The following is a 26,043-nucleotide window of genomic DNA, read 5'->3' as shown; positions in this document are numbered from 1 at the left end:
TTATTCTTGAAAAAAAAAAAAAAAAAAAATCAATGCTGTCTTCTCTCCTCCCTCGGGGAGGAGCTTTCCAGCAGCTGTTGTCAACTGAACTAGGGAAAAGGTCTTTGGAAAGAGATCAAAAAACGGCCTGGAAAAACACAAGGGCTCGGAAAACACTGTGTCTTCCCCTACCAGTCAGGCAAACCATCGTAACCAGCCAGACCGACATTTCCAGTACTGGGGGAGCTTGGGGGGGTACGTGCTCCCACCAGCATCCCCCTGAATGGCCTGGGATGGTAATGGGGTAGAGATGAGAAGGTAAAAACCCAACATTTCCTCATCTGCAGAATGACAAAATGCCTGGAAATGGGAAGGAATGGTTTGGGGGGGTTATTCTGTACATAAGGTACTGGTGAAATAGGGACCTCATCCTCCTTGCCTGCGTTGTGACGCTAGCTGCGGAATAATCTGCTGCTTATGAAGTCCCTGATGCCTTTGAGTTGGGACGATACTAAAACTCTCCCTTTCCCCAGGGAAGTACCAGAATATTCCGAAAACGTGCCTTCTGGCTTTGAGTAATTTACAACCTGTACCTAATTTTGGGCCATATGCTGCTAATAAAAACAGTATTTTACTTTAAAGCCGTTTTAAACGGACATGACACCACACCACCACCCCCGGCTATGACCGCACTGCTATTTCTCCCTTGGGGTCACCTTGTTCGGCCTGAACTGGTGAGGTGTGCGCCATTAAACCACAGGGCAGGGCCCGGGAACACCCCACCGGGGCCGGGCAGGGGGTGCACCGACCCTGAGAATCACCGGCAGCCCCGTCTCAGCGCTGCCGGCCGGGAGCCGCTGCCCCCCGCCTCCCGCTTCTCCTCAGGCGGGACCGCCATGGCGGAGGCCTCGGCGGGAAGCGGGGGAGGGGGGAGGTGAAGCCTCCGCCTCGCAGCGCCGCTGCCACCGGGCCGCCCCCGCCCTCCGCCCGCCCCCAGCGCCGCGCAGGCCCGGGGGGACCGAGGCACCGTGCCCAGCCGAGCTCAGGGCGGCGGGGGGAGCCCGTGGGGACGGGGACAGCGGTGCAGGTACTCCAACAGGGCGGAGGCTGCGCCTCAGGGACCCCCCTGCCTCGGGGGACACCCCCCTCCGCCTCAAGGACCCCCTGCACCTCAGGGACCCCCCGCCTCAGGGGACCCTCCCCCGCCTCAAGGACCCCCTGCACCTCAGAGACCCCCCGCCTCAGGGGACCCCCTGCCTCAAGGACCCCCTGTCTCAGGAACACCCTGCCTCCGGGGACCCCTCCTCTGCCTCAGGGGACCCGACATCTTCAGGGACACCCCCCCCCGCCTCAGGGACCTTCTGCCCCTTAGGCACCCCCCTGCCTCAGGGGACCCCTCCGCCGCTCAGGGGACCACCCGCCTCAGGGACATCCCCCTGTCTCAAGGACCCCCTGCGCCTCAGGATACCCCGTGCTGGCTCAGGGACCCTCCACCCCTCAGGGACACCCCTGGCCACAGGGACGCCCCCGGCCTCAAGGGACCCCCCACCTCAGGGGGCAGCGGGTGCCACCAGGTGAGGGGCAGGTTGCACCTGCTCCGGGCTTAATCTTCAACTCTTAAAAAAAAAAAAAAAAAAGAAAGAAAAACAAACAAAAAAGGCTTTTAAAAGGACATGTGGCACCAGGGCTGCCTTTTTTTAGGGCCTGCTGTTGCCTCACATCGCCCGAAGTCGGGCGCGGGGCTGGGGGGTGAAATCCCAGGGGGAGGTGGAGGTTGCAAGAGGTTTGTTTTCTACCGGTTCGTCCTAATTTGCCGATAGTGGGTAATTAATTGGCTTGAGGGCGGGTGGTCTCGGGGCTGGGGGAGGGGGGAGCTAGGGCACCTTCCTTCTCCCTCAGAGTGCGGGTTTGGCCCAGGTGATGGTGGAGCTCTGGAGGACCCCCCATACCCACCACCCGGGGCCCAGGAGAGGAGCTCGGTGTAACTGGTGCTTCCTTTGCACACTAAATCAATTATAGATGTAGCATGTTAGAGAAAACATGTCTTCTTATCTCTCTGGCGCGCTTAAATCAGCTTTATTTAGCTAATAACCTCACGTTGGAACAATGCCTTTGTCTGCTTTAATCACATTCTGGTCCTGTTCACAGTGCTTCGCCAATCGTGAGTGAAAAAAAAAAAACAACCTTTCCTAAAATATTTAACATATTAAAAATTTTGCAGGTGTATATTTGTTTAAATACGCTTTTATAGCTGTAATCTGTCCTCATTACTAAATGAAGTGCTAAATTTAGCATAAAAGCTGTCAACATGTTCCAATCAACATGTCTTAATGACTGCCAACAAATGGAAATGAGGCTTTCATGGAAAAAAGCTGAAAAGGTACAAATGCAGAACAAGATTAGATCAACTGTTTTGATAAAAGTCCCCCGCTGGCTGCTTTAGGTCACGATTTTAAATCAACCTACCGTGTTTGCGCTATTATTTTAATTGTTAATAGAAATATTGACTAGCTGCGGACAAAGCACCGCTGTTCGGGGGACCTGTTTGTGGGGTTTCCTTTCATTAACGTCTCCCTGTTAGCTGCTGCGCGTTGGGATCTCCCAGGCAAGCCGTTCTTCAAACTGGTTAATGCGTTCCTTGTTAATTCCATCTAATGGAAGTTTTTAATCAAGGTGTCAGACGGTGCTAAATCAAGCACCTCACCAAAGTGTGATACATGTAATGTCCCTATTATTGCCTTTATCACTCAGCTTTCCATTCTTGTAAAGATTTTCCTCTTTCATCCAGGTTTGTCTAACAAGGCCCACTTTCACTGAAGCAATGTGGATTTCTCTCCACTCCCCCCCCCCCCCTTCTTTTTTTTAATTTCAAGGTATCCCAGAAGAATCATTCCTTTATTCAGGCCAAGATTGATGTTGGTGCACTTCCTGCTTACCCTTGCTAAAATACTGGCTGCTGTTGGCAGACTTCCAGTTCTTTCACATTCCCCCTTCACACTTTTTAATGGTTGTAGGAATTAACGTTTGTGGTTTGGAATATGAGAAATGCACTTTGAAGTGACCAGCTGACAGCAGGTACGGTTGTGGCCCTGAATTTCAAATACTATTGATCATTTACTGGTGAATAAGGAGTTTTCTTGCCCTGCAAACTCCCAGACAGTGCCATGGAATATTCTTGGTTTGCTTTGCTTTAGCTGTCCTGACTGGCAATTAGCTTTTAGACCTGAAAAAGGCTGAAGAATCTCATTCTCAGCTTAAGGAAGATAAGAAATAGCAATGACTGTGTATTTTCCAGGTGTTTCATGTCTTTTTTTTTTTTTTTTCCCCAGGTTTTAATTGCAAGTGGAAAGCAGGTCTTTGAAATACAGGATGGCTACTACTCATCAGCTTTTACAGACTAGGCAAAAGAAAAAGTCCTCCAAGGTAAAAACCTTGAAATGTGATGGCACTGGCAATCTTAGCTCTCAGTTTTGGACCTGGCACGTCTGTGGCTGCTGAGGTGGGAGCACTTTCTGTTGTCTGCACTCTTCTCGGTTGGATCATTTCCACTTTAGTGAGTCCAGGAAAATACGGCATGGGGCTTTGACATGTGACTAAATAAATGTAGGCTCATTAGGTGTGCACAGAGCTTTATAAGCAGGAGGAAAAGCGACAAACTGATAGAGAAACTAAATTTAGTATACTTTCCGTTGAGATTGTTCATGTTAAAATCACACTGTGTTCGGTATTTACATTAGCTCCAATGGTAGATATGTACTGTTTACAGCTCCACGGTTAAATCACTCTGAAAACTTAAGTCTGCGTACAGTGTTGACAGGTTCAGTCAAAAGCTGTGGCAGGCAGTGAACTTTGGTACGGCAGTGAACGCCACACCAGCACTGGCACTGGTTTGACTCCACAATTAACTCTGTAGAGCTAAACTGGCAGAAAACTATATGCCTTTTTTTTTTTTTTTTTTTTTTTTTTTAGGGGTGGTTCTCTTTTAAGTGTCAGCATTGCACCGGTGCAGTGGACGGGGTGGGAACGTTTAGCTGTGATAAAAGGGAAGGGAATGACCAATGGAGTCTGCTTCTGAGTAAATCATGCCAGATCTAACAATAACTATCCTTAAAACATTTAATCCCACCCATGTAAGACATTAGCCTTCTTTGTGTAGCATGAAGACCAGAGAAATGTTAAAATTACATTTCTAAGTTACCTTCTTTTCCCACCTGCTGAGAGTTGTTTCTAAATATAATTCCTGTGTTACCCTAAAGTGGTGCTATTTTGGGCTCTGCCCTTCTTTTTCAGGAATCGGTGTTGTTCCCCAACCAAATTGCTACTGAGCAGCAGTCTGTGGTGCTGGTGAAAAGACTTCTGGCCATCTCTGTGTCCTGTATAACATACATGAGAGGGCTGTTCCCAGAGAGCTCGTACGGAACTCGCTATTTAGATGGTAACACATTCGAACTGTGCTGAATTCTTATTTCTGCTTGCTATATTTTAGCTACAATCTGCTTTACGTGGTAGCTTCCAGCTGCTCCTATTTGTATGAGTTCAGTTTATTAGGAAGTTAGCTAACAGGCCTTCTCACGTCTGGGTGCAGACAGAGCTTCTGTGTCAGACAGAGAGTGAGCGTAGAAGACAACCTAGTGCTGTTGGCTACTCATGGCTTTTCTCTTAGTGTTTCTTTTGGTTTATAAACATTCCTTGGCGTGGGCAGCCCCATGAATCAGGTCTCACAGTCAGGAGATTGACTTAAAAATCAGTACGTTTTAAAAAATTAACTCTGCCTGGTGTGTTTTATTTTCCTTTGGATTTTTGAGCCCTTACGTTCACAATTGCAGCTTTCCTTGTGAGATTGAAAGTAGATTTGTTAGTTTCTTTTAGTTTTGTTTGGGTATTTTTTTTTCTGTGAAAAGTATCTCCCATAACAGCACGGGCTTGGGAATCGGAACTTTAAGAAAAAGAAGAACTTTAAGAATCAAAGTCTTGTCATAGGATCACAAGAATTAGTGATGCTTTGTTCCAGCAAGGTCTTCGTGTTCATTTGAGATGTGTTAGTAGGGTGTGAAATGTCTCCATGCATTCCAGTCTGTTTCCGTGTTTTCACTTGGGCAGTTAGTTGTCCTGAAACAGGGTCACATGCACCTTGTGGACTTGGTTGAGGGCACAGGAAATCCCAAATTGGGTCTTGATCACCTAACCCTGAAAAGCCACGAGTCTTTCTAATCAAACGTCAGGTCTTTTAAGTGCCTTTTTGATTAAGAATGTTAATGTCTGGCCTGCTCATGCCTTTGAGGGCTCCTTGGTTGAAACCAAAGGCGTTATTAATTCACCTCTTCATTTGCAGGATGGTTTCCTCCTGCCATTCTGAATGCCTGAAAACAGAGGGAGAAGGGACTGTGTAGAAAAGCTTAACAGAAACAGTTTATTCTGAGCACAGTCGTTTACCTCATGTGGGTGTCGCTGAAGTCTGAATGCAGAAGTGAAGGTGTTGTTAGGGAATGGCAGAATAGATGGGAGTGGAGAAGAGGAGGGAGGAGAGGACAGAAGCTGCTGGTGTTTCAAAATTAAGCTATAACTCTAGTACTTTGTCTGGGAGAGCCCAGACCATCTGAGGAAAGTCTTGACATTTGAAAATGCAGCAATAAGCTTGTGTCAGCCCACCTGGGACTCAGTGGAAAACCAACATTTCCGCTCAGGAAGGACCTCCAGATAACACATTTTATCCAAAAAAAGGGAGGGTGACAGGCTTAGTTTCAGTGTTTGCCCAACAGCTGTGATAAGGGTTGTAACTATGCGCTAAATCTGGTTTTGCAGACCTCTGTCTAAAAATTCTCCGAGAAGATAAAAGCTGTCTGGGATCATTGCAGATAGTCAAGTGGTAAGTGAGTAACAGCGAAACTAAGACAAGATTGTGCTGAATAGCAAGACATCTACCCCTCACATTCTTCTTCTTCCTGCGTTTGAAAATATTGTGCCCAGTAGCGCTACTGACTGTGCCAGTGCAACTCCCACTGCCGCAGCGGGTGTGCTTGGCCCTGTGTGTAAGCGAGACAGAATTAGCTGACCAGAATCATGTGAGTTCAAGGTCTGTCGAAGAGTTGACTGCGGTGAGGTCATGGTCAGGCCCCAGAGCACACACATGGGCAGCGTAGGGACGGAGAGAGGGTAAAGAAAATCATGGGATTGATTCTGTTGTTGTTTCGTCTTTTCTACTTTCACTTTTATAGGGATTCTTGTAGCTTGTTTTTTAGTATGCACATTATTTTATCTCCCTGGATATTGTTTGTCTAACTACTCTGCAACTTTAGGATGTATTTCAGAGTTGGCATGTTCCCAACAAGCAGGGAGTTTGACTTTGATGTGCTAAGGAGATACCTAGCTGCACGTCCTTTGACTCAAAGAGTAAATATCTGACCATTGCTACCTCAAATAATATTTACTGCTTTGAGAAAGTCCATAACTGTAAACTATGCATCAGATAACAAAAAATTTACAAGACTAGACATGTCAGGCCATGTTTCAGATTGCAGTTTCAGCCGAGCTCTGTACACTGCCAGTGGGAAAAGAGCCACTGGAGAGCAAGCTGGGGAGCCAAAATAGAGCACTGAGCAGACAACCACGCACAGCCAGCCTTAGGCCTCGAATCTTTGCCAGGGTTTAAGTGGGCTCTAGGCTGACGGGATATGGCCCTAGAATTATAAACAATGCGCAAATGCAGAAGGGAGGACAGCGCCTTTGTGATGGTTGACCTGAAAAGGACTTTACAAGCTCAAAATGTTGCTAGCTGTGTTTTCTTAATTCCAGAAAAAAGATGCACTTTAAACTGTATCTAATGAGTATGTGTTTACAGATCAGGAGATAAGTACTGCTGGTTAGTATTAACGTGTTTTTCCCTGGCAGGATTCAAGGTTGTTTTGATGCTTTGGAGAGGCAGTATGTAAGTTTTTTTCACGTTTTTTAATGGAGTTTCCTATTTCTTCATCACGTATGGGCAAAACTATCTTTCCATTCCTGCTTTATAGTTTTGTAGTGATCTTGCATGCGTACAACACACATTCACAGCGGTGGGATAGGGGGAACACCCTGCCCTGAGTATATACATGGGAGACATGGGATTTTATTCCTTGGGCCCAACTGTTGACCGCTGTTGCTCTCTAAACTTGCCTGTACATGGTGTGTGAACTAATTTGCAGCCTGAGAGGGATTTCCCTTAGTTCTGTGTTCTATGTTGGCGTTCTCCAATATCTGGAGAGAGACACTGCCAGTCAGAACTCAGATCTTGACCTCCATGCCTGTTTTCCTGACAAAGGTTAGTTTGTGCTTCTGCTTTCCTTGACCTTTTCCCTAGTCTTTTCCCTTCTTCTCATCTTCTCTAAGCCTCCTAGCTTTTCTTTTGGCTTCAGAATTTAATACTTCTTTTTTGTTTGGAAATTAATTCCTCAATTAAGGTATATAACTGGTTCCAGGACAAAATCAGCTAGTAAGTAATCATATTCCTTGCTGATTCTCACACAAAAACTGCTTTGCACAGGAAAAAGCACCAACTGCTGTCATCTCTGTCAGCACTGTTCATCAAACCACCTCTCATCTAGATCAGATGAAGTGGTGTTAGTTTCGGCACTGATGATCAGATGGGCTCTTATACATCAGTACAACTGTTGGTGCGCATAAGATAATTCAAAATGTTGTGAACTCAGTTTATTGCTTGCTGACAGTTCTAGGAGGTATTTAGTTCTCTGCTGTTTATGAGAGATATAAATTAATTGTTGTTTGACAAGGATTAAGGAAAAAACAGAGACATTTAAAGCATGTTCTAGGATTGTTTTCAAGAGTAGTCCATGTATGTTTTCTTGCTATAGCATAAATTAAATACCTTTGGGGAGTTTCGTAGCATAGAGCAAATATTAGTGTTCAGAAGCTATGGGTGCTCTTGTAGAAGAGTTTTAAGTCGGCATAGCCTTTGGAGGTTTGTTTAGGGAGAGTCTCGAGAGAGAAGTCTGAGCATGCAGTTGTTTTCTTGGGAAACTGCAAGTAAAGCCAAGCAAGCTGGCCACTAGGTGTTGCTGATGCTGTGCTGTGAAGAGTCTGCATAGAGGTTTTTAACTCGCTGTTTGTTAAACGTATCTATTCCTTCACTGCATGTAGGCAGTTAGATTTTGATAGGTCTTTCTTTTCCTTGCCCACTAAGATTAGATTTTGATTTTGTGTTTTGTTTTGTTTTTCCCTCTTTAGTTACACATTGCTGTCCTCGCAGTAAGTAAATTAATGTAAGGCGTTTTTCTTCCCTCACCCTGCTTGAAAGAGAGATGGAGTCAAGGTTGTGTCAACCCATTTATGCCTTTTTTAAGGGGAAGTCAAAATGTATGTGTTTTTTAATAGAGCAGTGACCTTTCTGAAATATGGTAAATACGAACTTCCTAGGCTGCGTGGGAATATTTTGCTCTTGTGTCAGACTTCTGACTCTGAGGCCTTACATGGATCCTTAAACTCCTAGAAGCACTTTCATGTGCTTCATATCGTTGCTTCCTTTAAACTCTTACCTCCGCCCTTGGAAGCTGCTGTGTCTTCTCCATTTCCCCCTGCGGAAGACTCCTCCTTATTAGTCTGATATTGAAGAAACCACACACCAGCGGTTACATAGCAAGTCTTTTGCACTGGTCCTTTGTAAAGCACCAAGAGCTATGCTATGCATCTATTCCGTGCATCATCTGAGTAGTTAAATCTCAGGCATCAATAGTTGCCTGTGAGGGTTGGAATGGGAATTAACCTCATTCCTCCACAATTACACAGATGAGTGTCTTCTACCTGTCTTTGAAGTGGTAAGTATTGACTGCTGATAGAGGAAGGCTATTTCTCAGCCATTCCTTTCTCTGATCCCATGCTGAAGATAGTACAATCTCTTCTGTAAAATGAAAATATCATTGTTTAGTCACTTTTCACTGTTTCAAGTTATCCAAGAGGAGAATGCCCTCACTGTGTTTTCTTATAACAGATTTACACCAATCCCAAGGAACCGGAGGTAAGAAAGAGTCTTAATTAATCTTTGAGACAACTGAAGGCATGGGTGAGTAAATTTGTATTCAGAGTGGACTTGGAGGCTTCAGTTCTACCCTGACATAGCTGCTTGGTGACCCCGTTTCTCTTCTTCTGCCTTCACTCAAGAATGACAGCTCAGTGAGCTGGATTGTGATCAAACGCTCCTACCATGCGCTAGGCTGTGGGCCCATCTAGGGCCTCAGGCAGGGGTGTTAACAGGCAACTGATGGGCACGATGGCGATTTTGTTTTAGTTTTCCTGAGGAGAAGAAATGGGAAATTCAAAATAATTCTTTTACGAACCATCTTTTTAACAGCAATGTTGAAAAGAGAGCTGTTTTTTCATGCAGAGAGGTTGTGAATCTCTTCAGACCTGGGATGTGTGTGTCGCATAGTGCCTGTACTTATCATTTCAGCGTTCTCTGTTGCATTTCTATGTTGTCTACATTTAGCTGGTGGAGACAGACTGGGTAGCGTGATAAATAAGCGAGGTGCTGTATCCGTGCTGTCTCCGCAGAGTAGGTGCAGCGAACGGCTGCAGAATCTTTGCTCACCCGATTACAGTTCTGCTGCGTCACACCTCAGCATCTGGGGAGCGAGCAAGAGTTTCATCCGTACCAAGGCTGGGATTTGTAAGGAAGGCTCAGAGTTAAGGGCTCAGCTCAGCTCCTAATAAACGACCTCATTGCCTCTGGAAATAGTGAATTATAGGCATGGAATTGGACTACAATAGATCCTTTCTTTTGTGGTGAAGTAGTCTATTCTTCCTAATTATTTTATTCTCTAAAATCATGGCAAATCTGTTCCTTTAAAATGGAAAATCATCTAGTTTTTTTTTTATCTCCCTCAGAAAACTCTGAGAGCACTGAAATTCAGAAACTTTTGTCCATGCAGTATTGTTTGTATTTCCCAGTAGGAAGCATCCCTCAGGCTCTTGTCTCCATATGGAACTCTGGGCCAGGCTTCCTCATGACACTGCAACACCTGTGAAGGCTCACATTTTTCCTTTTAGTAAGGGAGGACGTACATATGTACGTTGTGGTGCAGGCTAGCCCCTGTGTTTCATTAGAGATTTAGGCTGGGGAGTCAGGCCCACAGAGGAAGTGGAAGGAGGAAGCAGGAAGTTTGTCATTTTTTTGTGATTCTTTCAGTGCTAGGTAAGCTGTGTTGCTAATAAAATTTGCCAAAGCCGGTGCAAGCAATAACAGAGTTAAAGCTGTCATCGTGTCATTAAATTAACGCTGTGCTCTGGCATAAAGTTGTGAAAGGACGCTGCTGACTTCAGTACACTTCTTTACCCTTGTTATTGAAAGAGAACTATTTCTTCTTTTCCCCTCTCTTGTTAAATATCTAGACAGTGACTGAACTGTATCAATTCAAATTCAAGTACAAAAAGGAGGTGCCCCAGATGGACATCATCAGGTAATGGTTTGGTTTTATTTCTCAGAATTACACTGTGAAAACTGTGTTCTTGAAGCATTAAGCAGAAACTGCACTTTATGATTAGAGCAGGTCTGGGTCGCTAAGCAGCTGTAAATATCATCAGAGATGAGGATATTCACCCTACAGGATATAAACTGCTGAGCTGATGAGTAGAAGTGTTGTTACGTAGCACAGTGAGGCGCTTAAAGTGCCCCAGAACTGAATTAAGGACGATTTATAGAAATGGTGCCTAATCAGGGTAGCGATGCAGAAACTGGCACCGTTGTTGAGCTTGCTACCGTCTCAACTAATAATGAGTGTTCTTCCACTTTCACAAGACAGCCTTGCGCTTTCAAATGAAGCTTTTTCAGGTCTGATCCCTTTCACCATGATCCTGCACCCGGGATATTTTTACCTTGGGCATTTGCATACATGTATTCTGCTTGACCGGTCTTGCGTGGGTGACCTGAGAGAACTTTCGCTTATGACGCCTGAGTTGATGCTGCAAAATGTGTGGCAGGAAGCAGCAGCTTTTTGCATCTTTTTGACTCTCTCTGTCTGTTAGATATTTTAAAGCTGTGTTTAGTAGGCCATAATCCTATGTAGTTTAAAATAAATACTATCACAGGCTGTTGGCTGTAACCAAAGCAAAACAAAAAAAAATTAACCTGGTTTTAGTTTGCTTCTGCAGTTGCCATTGATGAAAGATGGATCTTTGGGCCTTGGAACCTGCCTGAGCAGCAAGAGAGCTCTGCTGTCTCGTATGCTCCTCAGGAAACCCTTCTGCAGCGCTCCTGTAGTGTTCCATTTGCTGCTCTTTCTCTGAACACATCCAAATAATTTGTAGTACGTGGCAAAATGATTTTCTGTTGGGAAAATCTGAACTATGTCTGAGTCTAGAGTGTCCTGTTGACTGTACCCTCTGTTTCTGCTTTGAAGCTGATGTCTGTTGTCCTCACTACACTGAGGATAAGAGGAGACCTTTGGGATCTGAAAGATAATAGATAGCTCTTGAGTACTTTGATTTTTTAATCAGTCTTACTCAGATCAGTCATTAGTTCCTAGAAATAACAACAGTCCCCAAAAGGAACTCAGCATCCCTTGCTGTCCATCATACTGGCCGAGAAGAGCCTAAGTAATCTTGCTGTTGTGTTTATATTTGCTCTGTTGAAATCTCATCACTGCTCTGAGGCTTCAAAGCCCGTGGCATCAGATTCCTGGGCTCTGTTCTCTTTCCTCAGTGACTGACACTGCTATCGCAGGATCATGTTTGTACCTGCAGTCGTTAGTAAACTGACGTTCTGGCATTGATCAGAGTATTGCGTCATCTTTGCTGTCAGCTCCTTCAGCTGATAAAACTGCTTTTATACACCTGCAAGGTTTATTGTCATGTGCAAACTCTGAGTTAATCATTCCGTGGGAGATGTTTTGTAGGTCTACATCATCGTATCTAAGTGATATAGGGAAACTTTCTCCTAAATGGTCTCCACCTTATTTTAGATGAATTTTGGAGGATTCCTTGCTGAGGACTCCTGTTCTTCAGAGAGGTTCAGTTCCTCAGCTTCTACCTTTTGACACATTCCTGCATCAAATTCACAATGTTATTCCCATATTGAACCAGTATTTGACTTGTTAATTCCTACCGAAGTCTCATCTCTTTTTTTTTTGCTTGTACTCTTCCCCTTACTGTTTCTGTTCCGCTAATCCCAAGACTTGTAAAGGTGATGTGTAAGAGAAGGCCTCCCTTCTCTTCGCTCCACCTTAGGCACTACCAGCATTTGTCTTCTCACTTGATGTATGTTTCGAAACATACAGGATTTAATCTGATAGCACTGTTGGTAGTTTGGAGCCCAGCAAACCATACCCTATATAGGAATATTCCCATACCCTGGGAATTCAAGCTGTTCGACAGCCACTCAGTTTTCATGAGGAGCCAAGACGCTTCAACTGGAAGGGGAAATGAGTCTTGATGAAGCTGTTCCTCCCAGTGGTTTTGTCAGTCAAATTCAGTCCTGGGTTTCTCTCCGCTCTCTTAGGTTACTTACTGCTTTTTGCAGTAATTTGGGATAATTGTGTTAGAGATGATCCAGCCTGTGTACAGTGTCATCCACATGCCGGTGGGATTCCAAAGACATAATTCTGTAATGGAGGAGCTACATTTTTTTAAGGCCCCTTCTCATTGAAAGCTGGGGAAGTTTAGGTTCCTTAGTCACATAGTGATTCATCTAGTCCATCTTCAACCGTCTAAAGTTAGCTGGCTGATCTAAGCTGCTCGTCTCATCTACCTCTGTAGTCAAGAGAAACAAACTCCTCCAGAGGGCGATTCATCCCACTTCTGTTAGACGTTTATCTCAGTCTAGACTGCTTGCTTAGCTAGCCAGATGACATTTGGATGGGTGAAGGAGGTGAGAGGAATGCCCCTTAGTCACTTTTGAAAAATGTGCTTCTGAGCTAGTTTTTCTTACATGGAATTGAAGTGAGAACATGCAATTCACTTCTCTTCAAACTGCAAAATAGACTTGAAAATAGCCCCTGTGATGAATCGACTTTATATGGGATTCTTACCTCATTCCTCTCATTCCTGAAATTGCTTAGGTGAAAGGCACTTGCTTTATGCTCCTTTGATCCGATTTAATCATGTTCAAACAAGTGAGTCATGACATTTGTATAATGGGGTCCCTTGCCCCAGCTACAAAGTCTGTTCAAATGTAAATGGCGTGCCTCTTAGTTTAGAGCTGTTGTTTTGCTGATGCCACCCCATCCCTGGAGTCTGTTTCACTTCCCTGCTTATCTGGAAATGACATAAAGGCATTGTAGCTTTGTTGCTGCTGGTTTCAGACAAGTCAGTGGGTGCACTGTATTTGTAATTAGATCGTGAATATTCATGACTGAGGAAAACAAATCTGTTATTCTTCTTCCAATTGTAGCAACCAAATGAAGTTTGTGAATGGAGTGTGCAGCAAGGAGGACATTAAACAGGCCAGCAGGCTCCTGATCCGTAAACTGTACCTGTTAATGCAAAACCTCGGGCCGCTTCCCAATGACATTACCCTGACCATGAAACTCCTTTACTACAATGATGGTAGGTGGAGAACAGTGTGTGCTGTCAGGGAAAATTCCCTTTCCATCAGTTCCTATGCTAATGGTGGGCCCCTGGAAAGTAAAAAAAAGGTGAAATGGTATAAGCTGTTAACTGATAACAGTGAGAAATGGTGTAAAACATAGTAAAAGCCTGAGAAGGCTTTTACTATGGCACTCGGGGATGGCAGACGCTTTTTAAGAAAAGATGGAACATCCATGTAAGAAGTACAGCCATGCAGTGTGAAAGGAGACATCCTTCTCCTTCATGTTTGTTTTATGTTTGTTTTTTTTTTAACGAACAGGCATCCTGCGTTTGTCAGGTTCTGCTCCAGAAAGTTGAGCTCATTAATGGTATCTCAGCATCCTAAAGTCATTATTTCTTTGAGCTCCCTGATAGCATTTGCTCAGCTCATTTTTTCCTTTGCATTCTCTCCCTTCTTCCTGAAAAAAAAAAACAAACCCCAACCAGAATATTTTTAGTAGTTGATGTTGTTACTTGAGGCTGGTGTACACTTGTTCTTTACAAATCAGATTAAGGAGAGATGGAATTTGATTTCTCTGACATCAGCAGGTTCTTTCTCCCTGTGTAGTAACTCCCAAAGATTACCAGCCTCCAGGCTTTAAGGAAGATGGCAGCCCTGGTGACCTGTTTTTTGATGGCGAACCTGTCAACCTGAGAGTAGGGTCAGTCTCCACTGGGTTTCACCTCATGAAAGTGAGAGTGACAACTGAAAAGAAAAGAATGAGGACAGTTGAAAGCAACCTGATCCAAGAGAATGGACCTACTGAGATCTCCCATCAAGGGTTAGACTGTGATGAAGAGGAAGAGGAGTGGAGCACAAAGGTATAGAAACAGCTCTATTTGGTTCTCGCTGAAGGAATGGAGGCTAACTAGCAAAACTCTCCTTCGAAAGCGTTTTCTTGGAATCCTAGTTTAATACAGGGTTCAGCTTGTGTAGGGCAGCGGTGCTACAGCAGATTGAATACTGAGGCTGGAATTCCATAGGTGTAAAGTGAATTTCACTCCGGCATATCCACTGACTTACTGAGGCTAGTATGTTCTCCCAGAAGAGGGCAGTGATTGTACAGAGACACACAGCACATGCGTGTGCACACACACAACACATGAGTGCGCACACACACACATGCTTATACACAGACGTGCACAAAATGGAGAAAATTGCAAAGAATTTTGCATTTCCGCTTGGCATTTCTCAAGACTAATCCATGTCCCCCTGTGTAATTAGGTGGGATTCTTCCCACTGGCCTCTAGCCATCTGAAAGTTGTATACTGTGTCTGTCTCTAGCTCCCCCTCTGCGCTTAGTGGAGAAGAAGGCATCTTTAGCAGGTGATTCAGATAATTTCCTTGGGCACCAAGGTTGGCTGGAATGAATGGTCCTCTGGTGGTGCCTCCCCAAAATGACAGAAGGGGCAGCCTGGACCGGTAGCTCAGACTTGACGATTTAACTTTAGGTGGTCAGTGTCAGGGAATAAACTCCAACGTACCTCCTGAAGACAGAAAGGCATTTAGGCTGGAATTCTGTCTTTTCTTAGAAAATTTCTCTCTTGAAAGACCTGTAGGCTTGGGAGAAGGAAGGCCTGGGCACTGAGGAGAAAATCTCATCCCTATTAGTGCTGGGTTTATGGATTTACCACCTGAGCATATTTTTTAGGTTATGCTATTAAGTCAAAGCATCATTTGCTTTACAGAATCACCCTGTCCCTGTCAGAGCAGATTCAAGTGAGTGTGGAGAGCACAGAAGTGACACCCATCCAGGCTTGAAAACGGAAGCACCTTCTTTTTACCTTCAAGATGCAGGTAAATGCCCAGTATCAAAACCAAAGGAGCTTGTGCTGGCATAATATTTAGGTTTTCTCACTTATGTGAAACGGATGAACAGAGTTTTTCAGGCTGTTTGAATTTTGTGTCAGATCAGATTAAACTGTAATAAGGGGCTTGTTGTATATGCTTGGTTTGTTGACAGAAACATTCAATTTTTTATCAATATCTTTCCACCTCTTTATTTCAGCAGTTTTTTTCAGATATGGAGGAAATACACAGTTCATGAATACCGAGTTACATTATCTACATTTTCACCAAAGCTCTTTTCTTTCAGCTGTTCCAGTTTGATTTTGCTAATGACTTCCATATGTGAAAACATACAGGAAAATACATGAGAAAAAAAGCCTTTTCTCACACTTCACTCAACCTAGCTTCTGATATACCATGCTGTATTTGACCTTTAAGGCTCTCAGCTATAGCCTGTGGAACAATACCATCTAGTGACAAAATGGTAAATAGCATTCCTGAGATCCCCAAGCAGTGGAATAAAGAGGCTTCTCTGCCTATGAAGTCACCTTTTCAGGTCTTTCTCCTGCAGATTCTCCGATGACTAATAAGGGGTGAACTCATACTGCCACCTTTTTCACTGTGGGGATATTAACAGGATCTTCCTCTTCTAACCAGTTACCTGTTTTGATGAACTGAGGTGCTTTGGGACCCCTCATCAAATTTTATTGAAACTGTCTAATAAGGTCAATAGTTATTAGTCGACTCTCCTCCTTCCCCATATACACACACTTGAACAGACCATTCGCAGGCGTAAGCTTTGTTTTCTTAGGAAACCAGGCTAAAATGGACTTTAAGTATAATTGATAGGAGCTGCTGCAAGTAGTTGCATTGCATGTTCAGATGACGCTTTATTCCAAAATCTGTTTCCAGGAATAAACGGCCAGTGTTGGCACTACCAAAGGTTACACAGTTTCAGATCAGGCATGGGATTTTGCTACAGTGGTTTAGTCAGGCTTCTGGATTATTTTTTTTTTAAATTAAATTTAGGGTTTTAACTTCGGAGCTAATTTTGATACGATGTTTGGATTGTAGGTGGAGAGAAGATGACAGGAATAAAGGAGACAGGCAGGATACCTTGCTCAAGGGCATCTCAGCAGGTGAGCAAATTTTAGTGGCTCTAAGATACACCAGGCAAGGTGGAATTTATTTCCACGGAATGTTATGTCATCTGGGATGGCACAAGATTTAACTAACATTGATGGATTGATTGTGTGGTATTGAAATACATAGAGGCTACAAAGTATTAGGGCATAGGGATATAAGCATGAAGGAAGAAACTTTCCGTGGTCAGCTTATTTCATACACCCAGTACAAGAATTTGTACTCTTCTCTGGATTTGGCACTCATGAATTACACACGCAGACTAAACTATCAGTGTCCCAACCAGGCTGGTTTACCTGTGTGTGTTTGTGGATTAAGGTTCTGAAATCACCACCCCGTGTTAGGTTTGAAGGGTGTGTTTGCCTGTTGCCTAAGATGGTCTTCACCTCTCCTTTCTTGCTTCCAGACTGTCTTTACACGTGAGTCACAGGTACTTACTGGATCCTATCCCTTTTTGGCTACCTCTCTAGGACAGGAAGAATTATCCCCTGGAGGTGCTGATCTCTTTTTCAGTGGTTGTTGGGGCAACTCGGAGAACTAGGGTAGACCAGACATGTAATTTTAGATAAGTAAAGTTATGTGAAATTAATTCCATCCTGAAGGCTGCCCAGGCCAAACCCTGAGTCAGAATCAGGACTCAAATTCATGGTCTTGTGCAGAGGATTTTTCAGTGACAGGGCAAATCTCTGAATACCACCAGATTTGCCATTTGATCTCCCTCCCATTCAAATTAGTTGAAAATCGTGTGAGCTTGAATGTTTAGGAATTGCATCTTTACAGGAGAAGTTAATGAGAGTAGGAAATTGCTACTAAAATTTTCCCCGCCTCTGTTGAAAAGAATCCTGGGGTGTCTAACCCAGACAGCAACTGGAGACTACAACTTAACGTGTCATTCAAAAGGCATCTGTGAAGTATTTGCCTTGACTCTGGATCTTAGAAGTGAACTTCTGTGCATAGGCTGGTATTTTTCAAACTTTAACCACATTTTTTTTTTTGTGTCACATCCTCCAGTTTCCTTCTGATCATTGTTTATTCTGTCGTCTGTGTGAAAACAGGAGCCTTTTTTGTTTGTAACTCGTGGTTGTCCTACTGATTCATGCTTTGACATTCCTTCGGGTCTGTCACGATTGTAAGCAGAACACCAGACACCTCTCTCTTGCAGCATGTGCATTTCATTAGAATACGGTAGCAATAGTGAGAGTGTCTGAAGGTGGTGGAAACAGCGTTAGTTGCTGAAAAATGGAAGAGTCACTTTATCCGTTGTATGCTTCCAAAGGCTTAAAAAAAAATAGTCTCAACTCTGCCTGGTAGATTCTGCATGGCAGAGGGTTTTTTTGCATGTATTCTTTGATACTATTTTTCAAACCATCCTAACTTAGAAGTTGGCTAATATTGCAGTCAGTTTAGGGAAAAACAAAGTCAAGTCACTAGTTAAAAAGTGCAGATCATCATTGTAAAGCCAGTGCTAATAAAAATTTGACACTATTTTCCATATGAGAGGGACTTTCCCTTCTTTTCTGAGGGAAGTGGTTAAGACAAATGACCATTGTGTATTCCACTTGAATCAGGAAGCCAAACTGGTGAGTGAAGTTTGTCTTAAAAAATGAGGACAAGCTTGGGTGGATGGGGAGTCTGAGTTAGGTATTATCTAACGGGGTCAAGTATAGGTAAGATGGGTAGGAGTAGTGCTGTTGGGGTGTGAATGCAAACACTTTGTTGCTATCCAGACTACAGTACAGTCAAGTAGTAGTGTTTTCCAACTGTTAGGTGTGTTTGGAGAAGCTCTCTGCTTTAAGGAGCTATAAGGTCTCATTGTGACCTTATTGTGACAGTGATTTATTTCCTCCTGGATTTTGTAGTTTAATCAGCTTGGTGTGGCCTTGGGGAACCACCTAGCCTGGGCCATGGAGGTCTGCTTTTGTTTCGCCAGACATGAGCCCTTAGACTCGCGGTGCTAGTGTGTGACTTCAAGTGTTAGGTTTCCACCAGAAGAAGATCCCCTTGAACTATCTGACAGAATGATTGCTCACATACCAGCGCTACCATAAGGGAGAGGGCAAGACTGGACAGCGAGGAATGGGCAAAGAGGGTCCAGGAAGGAGACCTGCCCTTCTGGTGGCAGCGCAGTGTTAGCTGGTCAGCTGTCCATGGAGCAGTGCTTCAGGATTTAAAGGTACTCTCTGTACAGTTAAACATTCAGACCCACATTTTCAGAACTAACTAAAACAATTTGAGGTGCCCCAGAATTTTATATCTGTACAAGAATTTGATATTCAAGAAGTGCTGAGTTCAAAAATGTGGTACCCACAGTCACGAGTTGCTTTTGGAAATGTGGACAACCCCATTACTGTTCTTCATCTGAAGTCAACTGCTTTATTCTTCCCGGTTCCTTTGGTTATCAGAAATAAAAACTGTGCTGTTGGAACTGAATTTATTGGTCATTATCTTCCTGACCTATAGCTCTTCAGGAAAACCAGGAATGAAAGTATTAAAGGCTTATTTTTATCTAATCGACATGGGAGAGGCAAAGGATGCAGAGCTGCCAAAAGAGCAGCAGCTATTCCTGTCCAGTTAGAACTGTCACTGCCCTTCAGTAATGGCCACAGAGCGCCTCTGACAGAGGGCTTTTCAGATTGGAGAAAAATTTACATGTACTCAACTGGCTTGTTATCTGCAATCTCATGATTGATGATACTTAGGATCAAATGAGAGATTGCCCTTTCCCAGCAAAGCATCTCTGTACTTAATCATCCCAAGTTAGACACCAGCATGTAAATTAGCCTACCTCTGCTGACTTCAGGAGAGTTTTTCTGATTGCATCAGCCAAGGATTTGGCCCAGTGTGCTATCTTTATGTGTCTTGCTACTTTCCACTGGCGCTCTAGGAGTTGTGAAGAGTTGGGTAAAATGGGGAGTTGCTGCCCATTGGTTTAGCTCATAGAAAACTGCTGATGAGAAGGGGGTCCTGCACTGAACTTAAGGTAACTTCTTGAATTCTTCAGCATACTCCTTGATCTTTTCGTGAATCCTTTAATGTTCTTGTCCTGCAAATTGATTTTGCTAAGCTTTGTCTTCGTGTAAGGAAACATGTTGCAGTGGAATGAGTTTGGAATGAAACAGAACTAGAAGATGAGTAAAATCTGACCATGTGGACGCCTCTGCAGGCTTTTATCTCCCATCAGGAAGCTGTGGGCTGAAGTTCTGGGGTGGTCCTTAGAGCACAGTCTCACTGCACAGTGAAGCAGCCGTGCAGAGAGCCCTGAATTGCCCCTGACCGAGCCTGCGCCAGAGCTGGAAATGGTGTGGCCGTATCAGCACAGCACAAGTCAGTTCTGCCTCCCAAGTTTCTGGCTTCATTAGCTACTACCAGACGCTGCTTATGCTACTAGACCGCTGTGGGACATGAGGAAGTGTGTTGACACTTGGCCTTGTGTGGACATAATCAGTTTGGATCAATAGTAGCTCAGGGGTCCCTGCACTGTGATTCGCTGCCTGCTGTAGGCATATTCCTGCCATGCAGATTAGCTCTCTTAACTGGAGCTGTCTGAAAGTTGGGTGTCTAGGGAGAGCTTCATACCTAAATGTTCTTAATCAGTGCTGTTTTAGACCTCAGAGGATAGCCTGTCTAGCCTCCAGCTGCTGCTCCCATGCAGAAGACTTGGCTACCTGGCCTCGTCCTAGCTCTCCAAGGGACTGTGTCAGCGGTGGAAGCCAGTGTGGACAGTCTTTCACGGATGACACATTATGAGTAATATCTGCCGGGTTTGCCAGTGATCAGTGTCTTGTTGGTGCCCAGGGCCATGGTCGTCCCGATTTGTGTGCCTTTGCTGAGCTTCCATGTTGTACGCAGCTTCTGTCTGAAAGTGAAGGTCAGTGCAAGTGGATTCGATAGCAGAATAACAGCTTGGAGATCAAGACCTTTGTTGTCTGATTTTTCCCAGGCAAACCACTTTTAAAATTGCCATGACACAAAGCAGTTGAAGGGTGAAGCCTGCCATTTGCAGAGCAATAGGAAAGCATTTTTCTGTGGCAATGTCATTATCTTGAACTTTTGCAGAAAAGAAAAAAAAAAAAAGAAAGAAAGGTTTATCTCTAACTGTCTATCAAGAGAGCTGTATCTGATGAGAAGTTCCCAGAACATTTTCTCCTCCAAACCAGCTGAGGCTACACAGACCCAAACAATGAAGAGAGAAAGATTCAGAGATGAGCTTGCCTCTCTCCTTCCTGTGAGCTCAGGCCATTCTGGGAGGAGTGAGACAGGGAGGTCAGGAAATTCCTGGCTTCTCTCAATTCACGTCAGATCCTTAGCTGTATCTTGGGGCCATTCATCCCTTGCATGAGTTATCCCTGTCTAGTGTGCAGGAAACAGTTTCCGAGTGATCTCTTCATTCAGAGGTGAGGCACATCACCCCGCAGATCTGGGGAGATTTAACCCTTGCCCCCTCAGATTCCCTGACAGCTACCCCAGGGACATCTGCGGGAAGACGTGGAGCTTCTGCGCTGGCTGCCTTTATATATGTTCATAACGTACATGCTAGCAACCAGACCCTCTAGAGAAACACGCATAAATTAAGGTTGGACAGATCTAATATCCCGTGAGGGACTAAGCTGGGTAGCAGCCTACTAGGCAGAAGAAGTGTCCATTGCTTTTCGCCTCCTCAGTTACAACACTGATTTTACAGGAGGAAGGCTTCCAGTTTCGGGAGGCATATTAGGTTGTGATCCTGCAGTCAGAGTGGCCAGCACAGCAGCGTACAGTGTGACTGAGGGCCCTGGAAGAGGTTATAAGGAGAAGGACTGATAATTTTTTTTTCATCGGGTATTTTTGAAGATTTTTTTTTTTTACACTCTGGAAAAATCTCTTCATCCTTTAAACACTACAAGATACATGAGGTACAGAGTAGGCCTGTGAGACTTCCAGTTTGCGAAAAAGAAATTGCGTTGAATGTCAGAGACTTTAACAGTGAGCTATGGAAAAAGAAGAGGACTAGTGGTAGTCAGTGATGTGTTGGCATGGCTTCCTGGGGAGAAAAATGTGGCAAGTTTCCACAGAAGCACCACAGTGAGTGTCTTTCATTCTTCCACCTGCGTAAATTGGCTTTCATGCTAACCAGCGTGATTCTCCTCCACTTGTACAGATGAAAATCAGGATTGATTCCACTGATGTCAGTGCAATCGCTTTACTGGAAACTGATATGAGACCAGTGCTGAGCCCTGCGTTGAGCGTTTAACCACTGTGCTGCCTTCACAGGATCACTGAGGTCAGGCGGAACAATTGGAGATCATGGTGTCCAGCCTACCTTCTCAAAGCAGGGTGAAGTGGAGCAGGTTTCTCAGCACCTTGTCCAGTCAGGTGTTGAATATCTCCAAGGATGGAGACTCCACAACCTCTCTGGGCAACTTGTGCCAGTATTTGATCGCCCTCACAGTAAAAACAAAGTTTGTCCTTGTGTTTAAATGGAATTTCCTGTATTGCAGTTTGTTTCCTCTTGTCCTTTCACTGGACACCATGACATACCTTGTGAATCTTGATTTTTGCTGTGCTTGGAGAGCATGGAGCAGCCAACTGTCAGTGAGTAGATGGGAATTATTGCCATCAACCTGAGAGAAGTGGCTGTTCACTAGGGATGCTTCAGGTCTTAGGAGATCAATTTAAAGAGTCACTGGCTTGATTTCTGAAAGTGGCAAGCATTTGCTGTGCTCTCGAGTCAATGTTAGCTGCAGCTGAAATCACAGGGTACATCAGGCACTGGCGCTCTCTGATTAAAGTTTCCTGGTGATGACAGATGTCCCCAGACACCTGAGGATCATTTTGCCTTATTTCAGCAGTTAAATCTTGTATCTTAGTCCTTATTCTTCTGGCTCGCTTGATGGAACTGGACTTCTTTTGACATTAATGTGCTTCTGATAGTTACAAGGTACCAAACTAAACGCTCTGTGTCCCTGACAAAGGGAACTCTTCTGAGGGCATAAAATTTGCCAAGTGCCAAACCTCAGCATGGGGCAGGCCAGGGACAAAGAGGGACACAGTCGAATGCTCTTGTGCAATTTTAGCTTTTCTACATAGGATGCCTTGGGAAGCAAAACACATGTCAGAAGAGCTGTAAATTTGCTTCGATTTATGCTGGGAATTTTTGGCCGGAATAAGTGGGGACACTAGGGATTGAAAATTGCAGAGCACAAAACTAGGTCCTGATTTTGTCTATCTAAGAATAGCAGTGTATCTGTGGTCTGCTCATTCCGTTTCATCCACCAGTCTGCCTTGGGAAGGCTTTAATCTAAGTCTAATCTATTTTTAGCCTGATATCTTCTCCAGACAATGTGCAGCTGTCCTGTTAGTTTTATGCCAGAAATTAGTAACACTTGTATGATTCACAAGTTAGCTGTATTTTTACAGAAAAATTCTGCGGCAACACATCACTTTTTTACACGTAGTGCAGTATTGTAAAACAGGAGATTCAGACTCACTGTGTGTTCATGGTATGACCTAGACCCTGAACTGCACCTCGGACTCAGAGTCAGGAGGTCACGGCTCTGTTCCTCTCTTTGCTACTTCATCTGGACTTGTCCCACCTGTCCTGTTGTCAGCACGGTCCCTTTGCAGGCCAAGCAAGGGCTTTGTACTATGTGCTTTTATAGCACCTGGCTCATCAGGGTGCCAAGGGCCTGTAGTGGTTGTGTAAGACAAAAAAAAACCAGCATTCATACAGCACAAGCTCTCCCATCAGTTATTCTAAGTCAGGCATCCCAGTACATGGGAAAAATTAGAATTAATCAACTTCTGGAGGCTTTGATTGTATGTTTAGTCAATGGGAGGGATTTCCTGCTTTTCACCACACCGTTTAAGAGGTTTACTTTCTGGTTACAGTCAAATAAACATATGTAGGATCTCATTTAATCCCATTTAGAGCAGCATTTCTGGGGAAGAAACTTGAGTGTTTGGTTAAGGATGGGACCTGGAAGTTGGACTTGGGGTCTGTTCCTGGCTCTGAGTTCCTACGTGAACTTGTAGCTGGGCAGGGGCAGGACAGGACACGTTGGTTTTGGTGAAATACCTCACACAGTTGACAACTTATTCATTCAATAGATGAATAGTGCTTGTCTAGAGCACTTGATGGCTTGTATAGATGTTTTTACTCTTCTCATCTCGGGTTCCTGTTAGGTGGTCATGCTGCCTGGGGTAAAGGGGAGGAAAACTGTCGGAGAGTTGCAGTGGACTCTGTGTGAGCAGCTGCTTTGTTGTGGCTATTTCTCCCACCTCAAAAGTATCCCGTCCATGCTGAACATTTAGGAAGGAATAGCAAAAACTTTACTGAGTAGTTGCCTGTGCTGCAGAAGATCCGTTCCTCAAGAGAGGAAATAAAAGCACCAACCCTAGCTGATGCTCTCTTTATGCGGTTTAGGCTAAAATAGAAGCAGAGCGGCCTTATTCAGGTGACTGGGGGCCAGGAGACTGGGGATCATGGCTTTGCTTTATTGTGTGGCCAGCAGGACAAGGTACAAACCCTGCAGCTGTGTTAGCACTGGAGAGTTTTTGGATGCAGCGTTTCCCCCCTCTGGGCCTTTTACTTCAAAAAAGGAAGCAGACAGGTTAAAACGATGCCAGGGAGAGAAAAGTAAATAACTGCCTAAAATGCCAGTTTGAGCAGCTGGATATCAGGTCAGGAGCTGTAACAGAGGGATCCACTCATCACTCTTTCCTCAAGCAAATATGCCTTGGGCAGCGTTGGAAGTTTTGTCAGCCTGAGTGTGCAGGATGAAGGAGAACCTGCCCATCCCACTTTGGCAGATTCTTGTTTTCTCTGTTTTTGTGGAAAGGAAATTGTACATTAAGCAATATTGTGTTGCTCATAATGAAGAGGAGGGAAGAGGGGAGGAAAAACAATTTGAAACATGATAGAGAGGCAAAGTGAGGTTGTTTCAAACTATTTTGCTGTTAATCCATAATCAGAGTTATTTCACACATTAGAAAGACCATTGCTATGTAGAGATTACCGAAGCCTCATACCAAGGTCAGATAGAAAACAAGCCTTGATGACGTGAGTGGGGAATTCTATAATGACCACATCTTATAATCTGGAGACCTTGTGCTTGTCTCCAGGATGCGTTCTGGAGTAGCTCTTCATTAACTCCTTATGTTTATCCTGCTTCAGTTACAGGATTCCTCATGTTTTACGGTGAAAGTGGAGTAAAGTACTCCTATTTTGGAGCAGGAACTCGGTTAACACTATTTTCTGTCTCCATTCACCTTATTTTCATCCAAATGAACTTTCTTTTGGAGGCAGAGTTGACATGGTGTGCTGTGGTGTGTCCCTTCAGCTCAATTCCAGTGGGAGCAAGAGAGGTTACATTGCCAGACTGTGTGCTTTGTCCCTTCTGGGTGGGCAACAACACGTGTTACTCTCTAGATTATTATTGTAAAAATGCAAATATGCTATGTGATAACGAGAATAAGTGAGTTTGTCACTTGGCACAGCCAACACTTCAACTGTTGTTCTGGCTGTCCGTCTTTCTGTGGTCTGTCTGAATTGCCAGTACCATTGACCCATTTATATTCTAACACACATTTATCCGTGTTTTTTAACATTTTGGTTTGTAGGCTCCTAAGTGTTTTTGAGGGAGGTTTTTGTCTTTCTAGAGGGAAGTTAAGCCTCTTGGAAAAAAGCTTGCTTTGCTTAGTTATTTTTTGCACGACTCACAGGCAGTCTTTGAAGTCTGAAATTGACCAACTTGTGTTGAATTTCCCTGATGTACAAATAGAGATACTGTATGTCTCCTCCTGTAAGGCTGTTTCCAAATTTGACATGTACCCCCCTTCTTTTGCGTATTTTTATGATTATCTGAGGTTGGTGAAAAAGGCTATGTCCTGTAAGCTATTATATTTCTTAAAGGTCTCTTTGCTCCTGGTGTTTTCTGTCAGCAATGAGGAGATCGGTACTGTTCCTTATGCCACCAAAACCATTCTCTGTCCCTGAAGCCAAACCTGTTGCTTTCACAAATCTCACAGTCCCGATTCCATCCAGTATTCCACTTTTGATTCCTTGCCTAATTGCTTTTCTGGAGAACAGGATCACGCTGAACAAACCCAAGAGGATCCAAGAAAACACATTGTAGTTTTGGAAGTTGTGTTACTTGACTCATCTAGCAGGAGCCTTTACCGTGAGAATGATCACTGTTTCTGATGGTTCTTACAGATAAGCTGCCTGAACCTTGCGTTTAGCCAGGAAGAGGTAATAGGACCCAAGAAGAAAAGGAAGGTCAGTGAACCAGAGAAGCTGCTTCTGGAAGGCAGGAAATGATGTTCGTTCTGACACAGAATACATTTTGGAAGGTGTGAGTTTGCATTGTCATCTGACTAGTAAAGACCTTTACTGTCTTCCAGTATTTAACTCTTCCACATACTGCATGTATTTCTGTGTGTTTATCTGTCTAGTGCAAACTTTGGATTGCAAAGAGACAGGCAGCACCATAATTGTCATGACAACCTCCACCAACAGCACTTGTTTTGATGTTCTGAATTTGAGGATTTGTGATTTCATGTGAAGAGTGTCTGTGTGCTTCTTTCTCTCCATCTCTCTTACCCCT

At 44.1% G+C, this 26,043-nt stretch overlaps 1 protein-coding gene across 1 annotated transcript; it reads left to right on the top strand.

Moving 5' to 3' along the window:
- Positions 1-875: 875 nt before the first annotated feature.
- On the top strand, positions 876-25,757 carry HORMAD2 (HORMA domain containing 2; the record flags this gene model as incomplete). Its single annotated transcript, XM_082491906.1, has 13 exons — positions 876-913; positions 1,481-1,553; positions 4,270-4,414; positions 5,782-5,845; positions 6,868-6,904; positions 8,200-8,220; positions 8,960-8,986; positions 10,357-10,424; positions 13,352-13,506; positions 14,096-14,349; positions 15,217-15,325; positions 16,391-16,455; positions 25,653-25,757. 13 exons carry the CDS (start codon positions 876-878, stop codon positions 25,755-25,757), a joined length of 1,161 nt encoding a protein of 386 aa, XP_082348032.1.
- Between the last annotated feature and the right edge of the window lie 286 nt (positions 25,758-26,043).

This window comes from Vanellus vanellus (assembly GCF_965231255.1).
Source record: "Vanellus vanellus genome assembly, chromosome: 16".
Taxonomy (NCBI): domain Eukaryota; kingdom Metazoa; phylum Chordata; class Aves; order Charadriiformes; family Charadriidae; genus Vanellus; species Vanellus vanellus.
This window is presented reverse-complemented; position numbering and strand designations above follow the sequence as displayed.